At 31.2% G+C, this 12,287-nt stretch overlaps 1 protein-coding gene across 5 annotated transcripts in view; it reads right to left on the bottom strand.

The window, feature by feature from the left end:
• Positions 1-12,287, bottom strand: part of LOC145322705 (uncharacterized) — a 98,399-nt gene that overhangs the window by 50,032 nt on the left and 36,080 nt on the right. For all 5 annotated transcript variants that reach the window (XM_080164920.1, XM_080164923.1, XM_080164924.1 and 2 more), the window contains exon 3: positions 4,532-5,423. In XM_080164920.1, the coding sequence (XP_080021046.1) occupies positions 4,532-5,423 (892 nt within the window). The remainder of the gene's footprint in view (positions 1-4,531; positions 5,424-12,287) is intronic.

Here is a 12,287-nt window from a genome sequence, read left to right as displayed (position 1 = left end):
TATGCCATGGTTTGGGACGAGGTTTAAATCTATCATCTTCTATACACCATAAGCTGTCCATGGATTTTATACTTTTTTATTTCAACTGTTTTTTTTTTAATGACTTGATTTCCTTCGTATCAACTTCGTCTCTTTCAGCAAAGTATGCCAAGCTTGAGAATATTAGAACACCCATGGCTACAAACATCAATAATAACCCAAGCTCCTGTTATCAATAAAGATTATGGATTCAAATCAAAATACTGTATAATAAGTATCAAGATGGTTTACCTCATATTACAACTGGACCACAAACATTCATATTTTAAGGTAGGTTAAGTAAAACGCAGCAGGAATAGTGCCCCGTAGAGATAGAGCCCTGCAGTTAAAAGCCAACTACAGAGCTAGAAATAAAATTTAATGGGAGGGGTGTTCGTTGGCCAAGATAAAGCTTTTAGTGAAAGAGCCAGTATAAAACTGAACATTTGATGGCAGGACGTTGGTTAGAAGGTTTAACTTTTTCAATTGATAAGCAAATTTGTTACAAGTAACAGCTTATAAAAACTTATAAAACATGAAAAACAAAAAAAAGAATTAGACTTTTCCGCCATAATATTTTATTTTTAAAAAGAATGCTGCTTCTTTAAACACTTATCATTATTAAATCAACGAAGAAAAACACAATTTGTTGTAATGATTTAAAGTAAAATAGGTGTAGTGTATAGATCAAACTTAAAATGCAGTTTTTTTTAAATAAAACAAATAAAAGTGGATCAAGTAGGAAATAGGACGGTCAATTTTTAAAGTTCAAGGCCAAATAGCTAGTGTCATATTAGAACTTAAAACCAGTACAATAAAGCCTATAAACAATGATAAAAATAATGTACATTGTACAATTACATTGCTAAAGAAAAAACGGGCAAAGTCAGCCTTTTTTGCCCAGTTCAATATTGATAATTTCTAGCCATCCAAAGGACTTATTAAACAAATTATGGTATCCGTTATGCCATAAGCAAAGCAGGCTTTATTGTAAAAAAAAACGGGTATAGTCCCTTTCGTGACATCGCACCTTAAGGGGCGATTCGTCCTATTTTTCACAGTAGGTCTTCTCCTATTTCTAGCCCCTGCGGGGGGCCCTAACCCTGCGGGGCTAATGACCTAACCCTGTGGGGCAATCACCTAACCCAATATAACCTAACCTAACCTAAATCAACCTATAAAAAGCCATTTTAAAAATACGACAAATCGCCCCTTAAGGTGCGATGTCACGAAAGGGATTATTCCCAAAAAAACTAGCAAATGAATTGAAAACATTGGGATGGGGGTATTTTTTATTGTTGATGTTATACCTTAGGCAATTTTAGGTTAGTTTCCATTGGGTTCAGAGTAGCCCCGCGGGGTTTAGGCACCACAAGAATATGTTGGGGCCACCAAGGGGTTAGACATAATCAAAAACTGACCCCCTCCCCCCCCCCTCCTTAACCATTATTTTCAATTTATTTCAAAATAAGAAGGAAGAAATTCCCTGCTCGACAAGGCCCTTTGCGGGAAAGCACCAAAATTGTAATCCCGACTTAATCCCTACTATTATTAAAAGTACTGCAGCAGTGTTTTAACAGTTTTCCCTATAGAAATATAGAAAACAATTTACATTGCAAAAAATATTTCATAATTCACTTTACCATTGTTTTTTTTCCTTTTTAATACAAACACATTGGGCTAGACGCGTACAAGATTTTAATTTTTAAAAGCTAAAGTAGCAAAAAGCATTGAAAGAAGTAAAATACCTAGAACATATAGAAAGTATTTGTTTGTTGATCAATAATTTCACAAGAAATTTAATTGGATTATTCTTCTTTTTTTACTACGACTTGTGACTTAATATGTCAAAAATTTATAAAGCATTTTAATTTCATATTGTTTATGATGAATTTTTTTAACAGGTGTAGATTTTTTAAAACCTAAAAACAATACAGTCAATAACGCAAGTTTCTAAAAGGAATGCTTGACAAATTCTAACAGTTCTTAGCCTTGAAAAACCATTAAATATATAAATGAATAAATCCATAATTTCCTTGTATGAGTTTTTAATTGTGAAACCCAGACTCTGTAAACCAGTGGAATGCCTAAAACAAATAAAAAAAGATTAACTTGTGTGAAAAAAATGTTTAAAAAAACCTTTATATCATAAATAGTTTTACAGACATTAAATTCAAATAACATAATGTTATAAATGGATAAAGTTCCCCCAATCTTTTGTTCTTTTGTTTTATTAGAAATCTTAATTACCTTGCAAGTTTAAGAATTCTTAAAACTCTCATAATTCTGAAGACTTGAACAACTCTTTTTACATCCTAAATCAGAAAAACAGTAGAAAAATTTAAATTTTCATTTAAAAATCAATAATAATATTTAAAGACAAGAAAGTTATTTAAAAAGCTGATTGACTAAACTGCTTTGCCATATAAAAGACTTACAGAATTTCTCGTTGCTAAAAAAGTAAGGAATATTTTAACCTCCAACTTTTCATCTTGTCAATTATTATTTAGACCTAATTTAATATTTATCCCTTTCTATAGATAAAATATTGAAAAAACGTTAACCTTAGAAGTCCTTCTCTGTTTTATACGGAGGATGGGGAAATTGTATTTTATTTAGATATTTATAATAATAATATTGACATAAACTAGCAGTGTCCAAACTTTTACACCAATATTTTAAAACCAAAGAAAGGATAATTATGTATATCAGAGCCGGGGATGTACCACAACTTACCATGTAACGATTTACTCCTAAATATTCCTGCTATTTTAGATGTATAGATCCTATATAACTTAGATTTTGGTTGCAAAGATACTCTACAAGTAAGACTGCAAGTGTGTACGTACCTGGTACTGTTCATCATCATCATTGAGCCGGATAAGCACCAGAGAAATATAATATGGAAGAATGGCGAGCACGTCAATTATATTGAGACCTCCCTTCAAAAACCGCCATTTATTACTGGCGGCTATGAATCTATTTTTAAAGGCTTACTAAAATTTTGTATGCTGCCTCTGAATTTAAAAGAATATATACAATATCTAGGGTTAAGCCATAAATCAATTCCAAACTTTTAATTAGAGAACATGAAAATGCTATAAAGAGAATAGAATTTATTTTTGACAAAATAAGATGTTGTTTTATAAAAGTAAAATAAAGATTTTAATTGGTATTGATAATAAATCTTTAAAAACCCTAGGAATATATCGAAAATGTTTTTTTTTCTTAGCATATTACGTATTCATTAAAGAATTAAGTATTGTAGTACTTCAGTCATTATTTAGATGCGCTACTATTTATTAATCTCTAAAAAGCCTTCCTCAGAATGTATTCCAGTGTGAACCATGCAATGCATACCGCCTCCACCCACTCCAAGGCTTGGTTGTCGCGGAAATGACCGTTCTTGTCCTGCCAGGGTTAAATATTTTCCAATACAGATCAAATTAATTTCCCTTTTAAAATTTTTAAAAAATGTTTTGTATTAGTTTCTCTTTTCAATATTTTTGCTTTCCCATTCGAATTTGACTATCTTTTTCTTTTTTCTTTTCTTCACATTTTATTTTCAATTTTTCCTTTTCATCATCGCATATTTCCTTTTTCCCGTTTCCTTTCCCTTTCCCTTTAAAAAATTTTCCCATTACATTTCATTTTTCTATCCTTACATTTTCCCACCTGAATTTTCCCTTTAAATTTGATTTTTAGTCCACTGCCAGGGTGGGGAGGGGACACTGGAAAGTAATAATAACCCCTGCCTTGACTATGAATGTTTCCATGGTGTTAAGACAGAGTGCCACAGTGGATATGACAATGAATGTTATCCCTAAGGATGAGACAACCTAAAAATATATATAATGTGCTAAAAATAAATAAAAATAAAAAGTGCTTGCTACATTAAAAAATCATGCAAAAAAAAAATAATAAAACATGCGGCTAATCTATGTTTAGAAATGTAAAGAAAATCACGCAAAAATGTATTAATAATGTTACCAAATGTTATTAAAACTTATTAGTCACACACCGCTAGAAAATTATTCACTCCTCGCTATTCACAAATCTATGGTTTATTAGTGGGAACCCTTATAAAAGCTATGAAAGTATATATTTTTAACCTGAAAACAATTTGATTTATAGCATTAATAACATATGTCAATTTAATTATATTGATGATGAAAAAATGAACATTTTTGGAATCTATCAAAAATGTTAATATTAAGGTTTAACAATTGCTTAGCTTAAAATTTATATTCATAAACCAAGTAAACAATTGAGCTACCTTATTTTAATTGGAATTTTACCTAAATGAAACAAGTATAATGAACAATTTTATGACCATTAAAAATAAATTTTCCGGGTTTATAGCCAGTAATGCTCATTATGATCTTATAAAAAAATGTTAAATTGGGAAATGTTAATGGCTATAAACCCTAAAATATTTTTTTATGGATCATTCTGTATATGTTCAGTTCATGTAAATAACAAGTATTGACATAAAAATGATAAAAGACTTTACCTGTGTCGACAATAACATCAACCAAGTCCATGCCTTTGTCAAAGGCCTCCTTGAGGTTGACATGATGGAAGGACACGACGGCTCCCTCGATCTTGGCCCTCTCCAGGGCCGCTTTCCGCTTCACAGCCTTCTCTTTCCTAACTTGCTGGTTGTAAAACTCGGCAAAGTTATTAACAATGATAGGAATGGGTAGCGCAATAACCAAAACACCACAAACTGCACACGCCGAGCCGATAATTTTGCCTAAACCGGTGCCCGGCGATATGTCGCCGTAGCCAACGGTACACATGGTGATGATGGCCCACCAAAAGGTCTCGGGAATGCTGGCGAAGGCTGTGTCAGGCTCGTCTTTCTCAGCAAAATAACACAGACAAGAGAATATGAGAACTCCCATGGCAAGGAAGAGCATAAGCAAACCAAGCTCCTTGTAGGAATTCTTGAGGGTGAAGCCCAGTGACTGGAGGCCGGTGGAGTGGCGCGCCAGCTTGAAGATCCTAAGGATCCGCATGATTCGGAACACCTGGACGATCCGGCGAATCTCCTCGAACTGGCCGGAATCGCCGGCCCCACCGTCGTCCTCCACCGCCGCGACGTCTGTCTTCACCTTCCGGTTGGACTCGATCAGAAATAAGGACACAAAGTAGGGCAGGATGGCGAGCACGTCTATTACATTCATGGCCCCCTTCACGAAGGCCCACTTGTTGGGCGAGGTGGCAAATCTCAGGATGTATTCTAATGTGAACCAGGTGATGCACACGGCCTCCACGATGGCCAGCTTGGCGTTGTCGACCGTGCGGCCGTGCTGGTCCCGATACGAGATCCCCGGGATGGTGTTCAGGGTTAAGGCTACCGTGGAGAGGACAATAAAACTGATAGAGATGAATGCTACAACCTGAAAGAACCAGGAAAAGGTTTTTTTCAATTGGTCAATTTCAATAGATGAAATGGTCAAATTTTCAAATGAAATCATAGCAAAGACATTTAAAAATCACCTAAAATCCTTTTTTTGCTTGAGAAACTATTTTAACTTTGCTTCACAAGCAAAATACAGGACATTAGACAAGATTTTATGGAAAAATGTCTTTTGCTATGAAAACGAGGGTGACTTTAATGGTAGGGCGTGGCGGCTGACAACTTTCACTGGATGCAAAAAGAACATTTTAAGATAAAAATATTATGACCGTTTAGACTAATTTCAGTCATTTGAAAGCACTAGAGTGAAAGTTAATATAATTAGATTTGAAATCTTGTAATTAAATCTTGGTTACTTTATATGTAGAATAATGTTCAATTTAGCTCAATATAATAGATATTCTTTTTAAAAAATATTTTGGGGGGGGGGGAAATAAGTTGAAATAAGATATCTATTATAACCCAGTAAAAGTTGAGTACTAACGGACTGCTTTAAGATTATGAAAAACCATATTTTTGATTCATTTAACCAATACAAATAGAAAGCTTACTGTAAGTTAAAGCATTTTTTGTTCACACGGCCTTTAAGCTTTTTTAAATATATATCAATCAAGTATTTAGTAATATGATCATTTTTTGTTTTGCCTAGGTAGGAGTTGAACAGATGAACGGATGATAGTCACGGCTCCAGGATCAGGGTTGGCAGTTCTGGCAGCTTAGGATAGTTAGGCGACATTCAGAGAAGGATTAACGCTGTAGCAACGATAGTAGTTAATTTAGAATAATTTATACCTGGAGAAACTTTAATCACTCAGTAAGGGAGGCGAGAATTATTAGCTCTTAAACTCTAAAGTTGGACTTCCATTTTTCATGTTACAAAACATAAAAGTATGTTTGATTTTGTTGCTTAATTAAATTACAAAATAAAATAAGAAGCTTTAAATAAATCTTTAAATGGATCAATTTATCATCAACAAGAAAGTAAAAGGTGTAAATATGAACATACATATTATTCTACCCTTGTTTTATTCACCCCCTATCAAAATAAAGTTGCTAGTTTAGTATTCCATAAAAGTATATATCTAACATGCCCTAAAACATGAGAGTTTATCTTAAGTCAAAAAATGTATTCTTTTTCAGTCACATACATAATTTTCTTTTTAAGTGAAGCTACTCCTTAATTCATTTATGTCAGATTTTCTATCGGTCTGTAAAAATGTATTTTTTTTTATTATTTCCAATCTAATTTCCCCTTTCTTTCTGTATTTGTCTAAACTCAGTCGTTATTTTTTAGTAAATCTCATCCCTTCCCCTTTTCCTACTTTTCCATATTCTTTGATTATGAATCAGTAATAAAAAATTTAAATAAAATTAAATTTAAAAAAAAAACTTTTAATAATGGATGTAATAAATATATTAGTGTAAAAAAATGGAAGTCCAAATGAAGAGGCAGCTGTTTGCCAGGTAAACCTTACTGGCGTCTCCAGATATAATAACTATTTATCCACAGTTTAGTAAGCTTGGCCTGGCTATGGTTTATTTTTTTATTTTTTAGAGTGCAGTTTGTAGTATTTCAGTTGTTGCGTTACACCATTCAAGCGATATCATTGGTTAGGTAGAGCCCCGGAGCACAATAGTCAAATAATTGATGGGTCACATTAAAAAAAAACTAGAAAACTGTAAACTGTAAAATGTATTGAAACTTCTTTTTTTAGAAAAATGCTCAGTAGCATTAAAGGTATTTAAATCATTTTGATATCAACAAGGCATTTGATTCGTGTTTAAAACTAAAATTAGGCATTTGATTCGTGTTTAAAACTAAAATTATTCTGAAATACTTTTTTGTATTATATTCACTAATATATTTACTATTATATTCTTTTATCCATATATATTAAATAGACAAAATAGTTTTGTTTTGTTACATAAAAAATCTTATAACTTAAGAAGATAATTTTTAAAGCTAAAAAATGGCCCATCAATTATAATTCGTATTGAGTTTGGGTACACAAATATAAATAGATGAATCTACATACAAACACAAATAAATAAATAAAAACTCACACAACCCCAACAATATAAATTCCAATAAAAATAACTTTTGCCAAGTTTAATATGAAAATATGGATATTGACAAAATTTTGAATAAATATTTACATACAGGAAGGGGTATTTTATCTGAAGAAAGTTTCAATTACTCCCTTTTTTTCTACAGTGAAAACAAATCGAAGTTCGAAGTTTTACTGGCAGAAAGTAAGGGTAAAAATAGTTATTTCTTCAGATGAAATAACCTCTCTGTTTTGCTAGGGTTGTGTGGGTTTGTAAATATAGTATTAGATTATTTTTAGCTGGGACACCTGAAATAAAAATTGGCATTTTACAGCCGCATTAATGTTTCTTTTAAATTAGTTATTCCTGAAATCAAATCAAGTAAAAAAGTGTCTTTATTTAACCCTTTACAGTCGGGCCCCTTGCCGCACCTTAATCAGTCGGGGGGGGGGGGGGGCGTTCAACGCCCCCCCTTATTATCTCAGTTCCTATTAGAGCTAGAAGGCTAAATTTGTTTGTGCAAGTCCCCTGTTTGATAATGAATTTCCGACCTTTTATAAGTCTAAGTCAATTTTCGCTTCCTTCACCCTTTTATTTAACAACCTTTGTTTTTAGGTCCTTTTTTACTTAAAAATTTCAAACGGCTGTAATTTTCTTATTTTTGAAGCTAGAAGAAAAATTTTTTTCCAGAAAATGTTTATCTTTATGTAAATTTTACATTAGAAATATCAAAATATAAATTTCAGCGGCCGCAGCTGTACTTGGCAGCTGCCAGCCGCCGCAGTCAGCGGTCGGCGGGAAAACGGCGGCGGATCTTCATGAAATTTTAATACGTTATGTAGACATGTAAGAAAAGCTTAAGTTTAAAATTTGAAGTCTCTAAGTCAAAAATTGCGGCCACAGGAGCCTTTTAAAGATTTCTGGAGACCTGGAGGATCAGGACCTGCAGGATCATACCTGGAACCTGAAAGTGACTTGAACATCTGTATTTCATATAAGGATGTACTACTAGAGGATTTTTTAGTATTTTGGTAGGATAAAATGCTTTGTTTTAGTCAAAAAAAATATTTTTGCTCTTTACCTGGATGACCCTGCCAGGTTTGCTGTCATCCTGTGCCCGCCAGGATGGAGATATTCAAAAAATTCCAACTCTCAGTTATGTGTCATACCCATACTTAAAAAGTCAAGCAGTTTGGGCTCTTCATCTTTCACACACAGAAAATGAGATAGAAAAAACCGGATGGGGGGGCGTTCAACGCCCCCCCTCCCCCCCCCCCCCCCCGACCGTTAAGGGTTAACGGAAAATCTATATCAAAGACATTTCTGCTTGAATTGATTTCATTTTAAATAGAATTCTATGTTCATTTAAAGTTTAATCTTTCTACAGGGTGTATCACCAAAATAGCATTAAATAACCCAAATCTTTTGGTCTTTCTATTATTTAAATAAGAAATGTTTTTTTTTTCATTCAATACATTGCTTTTGAGTTTAAGATTAAAAGTACAATTTAGGTGATGCGCCTTGTATAAATACTGAATTCTGCCGAGTTTTAAATTTGTTTTAAAAGCCCATTAAAACTAGCAAAAAATCTATAAACCTGGAATGTTAGAATTGTGTAGAGATTTAAACTAAAGTACTTACAGGATTAATCTTTCCTACTTTAATTTACATTTTACCTTTGCTTTTAAATAAAACTTGTAAAAAGGAATATTTCGATAGCCATATTTAGTTTTTAACCAATGATCCCAAAATATTTTAACTTACATTTTGGTTTATAGATTAAAGAACTAACTTCACGCAAATTTACTTTTTTTTAAATTACATTTTGAGATAAAAAGACTCAAAAACATATGAAATAGAAATATAACTTGATGTATCTATCAAAAATATTTTATATTTTGATGCTTAGTTACTCTTTAACCTATGTAATCAACTAGAAGAACATTTCAACATATGAAATATATGAAAATTTAACAAACCTGCTCTAAACTAAATAAATGAAAATCCCAATACCATATTTTTAAAAACTTAACTATACCATAATGTATTATTAGAACTTCAGTTAGCTTGTTATTGTTGTGCAACTTGTGAATAAAATTGTTCTTGTTTCAATATGATTCTGAGTCTTTTGATCTTAACATTTTCCCTTTGAATATAAAAATAATATCCTAAAAGATGAAAAAAAGAAACAGTCTATTTCCTAAATCTCAAAAAAAGTTTTGATGTTACTTTTTGTACATGATAATGAAATCGAGTTGAATCACATAAAAGTTAGACATATAGATACACCATTTCGGAAGTCAGCTAAATTTTTCTTAATATAAGTTAACCTTAGTTGCTTGAAGCATGATTTTATAGTGTTATTTAATTGTCTTTTTAATTTCTAACTTATTTTTATCAAAAAACGGCTTAATCAACGACAAAAAATTAACCTAAAATAAAAACAAACAAGCCTTTTTATGACCTTGGTCTGAATCCTTTTTTTATTGCATATCTGATTACATTTTAGACAAAGAATTTTTGTCTATTATTGGTTTTTCAGACATGATAATGTAATATAGTTACATACATATACATAGAAATGATTGTTTATAAAAATAGTACAATAGAAATAAAAAAAGTATATGATATTGCAAAGAAAACACAGAATTACGTGTCTCACTTTTAACATTTTTGCTTCAAATGCCAAAACAAATCTAAAACTTACCACAGAAAATTAACAGATTTTTAAAATATCATTTGGCAGATTTTTTTTAGTAAAACTAAAAAGTATTTTATGTTTTTATATGTATTTGGATAGACAGATAGATAGATAATATATGGATGTATATATGTTTTTGATGCGGAAGTTTGTAGAAAGAAAATAATCAGGGAGGGAGGGAGGGAACATTGGACTAATAATAACATTGGTACTCAAAGTTTTAAAACCACATCATCTTTTTCGTTGGGTACTTTTGATTTGATTTTGATTAGTTGTTACCAAACTAGATGTTCAAATCTTTCAACCAAAAATTTTGATATCAGAAAAGGTACATTAGTTTATCATCATTAGGCATGTACATCAATTTATACGTCAATTATCTTATCCCTAAAGATCCCTGGAAAATAATACAATGTGGCTTCATTCAATATATAATATATATATACAGGTATACAAGGACGTACCTAAAACTTTTATTTTGAGGTATATTTTCAAGAATGTCTAAATATTGTTTTGTCTTTAGTTTTAAAACTAATGTCCTAATAAAATTAGGCATTTAATAAAAATCGTTATAATTATAAAATATGCAATTAGATTTTAATTATGTTGATTGTGTAGTTTTTTTTACATTTGATATGAAATAATCATCCTATTGATTTTATTTAAGTTTAGTTGAAAGGGGGGGGGGGAGGGGTTAAACCCCCTTCTATAATATAAGAGACACAATGGCTGGTCTATTCTAAACACACTATACAGACACTACAAACAAACAAATCGGAAAATGGACAATTCCTTCTACTCAACCAACTTATTTATATACTATGTATTGTTAGACATAATATTTATAACATACATATATACAGAAGGACAAAGTAGTAAATAGTTTAAAAGTATAAATACTGTTTATTAATAGTTCATTGTAAATTACTTTTTTATTTTACTTTTATACCAATTATTATTTTTACGTTTTAAATTTATGAACAAACAAAAGCCAAACAGTTCTGCAAAGCAAACCACTACATAAATACTGAAGTAAAAATCTTAGGTTAGAGAAATAAAATGTGCTTTTCCTCTTATTAAGAATAATTATAAATAAATGTTTATTAGATAGTGTGCTATCATTTGCGCATTTGACCGAAAAACCGAAAAACATTCTATATTTTAGAGAACAAATTAATTAATGACAACGTTTAAAATTGAAAGCGAAGCAAAAGAGTGGGCGTAATATAAAAAAATGTATTAAAAATTTGTGGTTTTTATGATTTTATTCTGCGGTAATGGTTGCACACCTCATCGGATAAGTTAATATTGGCATTCCTTCAAATAAAGATTACCCCCGTAATATTAGGTTAGACTATTATATCCATCCATCCTTTATCCTATATGTTGAACTATGAAGCTTTCGTTGACATATGATTTATCTCAACTTTTTTGAGTCGTTAATAAATTTAAATGGGTTTTTGACGATTGAAACACATTTTTAATTGATGAATTTCGACATATTTTAAGGGAGGTATGTAAAACATAACTACGAGAGCAACTCTATCAGAGATTGATATTATGCCAGTAGACTTATTTTGATATAATATCAGCAAATGGGTTAACAGGGATTCTTCTATCCAGATGTATTAACATGTTTGAGTAGTTATATAATGTATGTAAATGCCTCTGTATGATGAATATAAAGTATATAAGCTGTACTAAATATTATACACCAAGAACAGTGATATCCAAATGTAGTAGATAAATAATATTTAAAAGAAAAAAAAGATTACTAAGCATTCGTAGGATAGCGAGACTTTAACGTTACTTACAGTGACCAACAGACGGTGAGATATAAATATAGGATAGCTTTGCAACTAATAATGTGTTTATTTATATATTTATACCCTAAATAGAAATATATCCCAACCCTAAGATAAACTTTTTCTCATATAAAGAGGAATAAAAGAATTATCAAACGCCTGCCTTAAGTCAAACTGTTTTTAAAAAATGCTTTTTCAACCGTGAAGGGTTAATTTAATCTTAATATTTTTAATCTACTAACATTACAATTTCATATGACAATTGGGTTGTAAATTATTTTCTTTTCAT

This window comes from Acartia tonsa, chromosome 6 (genome assembly GCF_053477335.1).
Source record: "Acartia tonsa isolate MP-2025a chromosome 6, ASM5347733v1, whole genome shotgun sequence".
Lineage (NCBI taxonomy): Eukaryota > Metazoa > Arthropoda > Copepoda > Calanoida > Acartiidae > Acartia > Acartia tonsa.
Note: the sequence above shows the minus strand (reverse complement) of the source record. Positions and strands in the feature narration are given on the sequence as shown.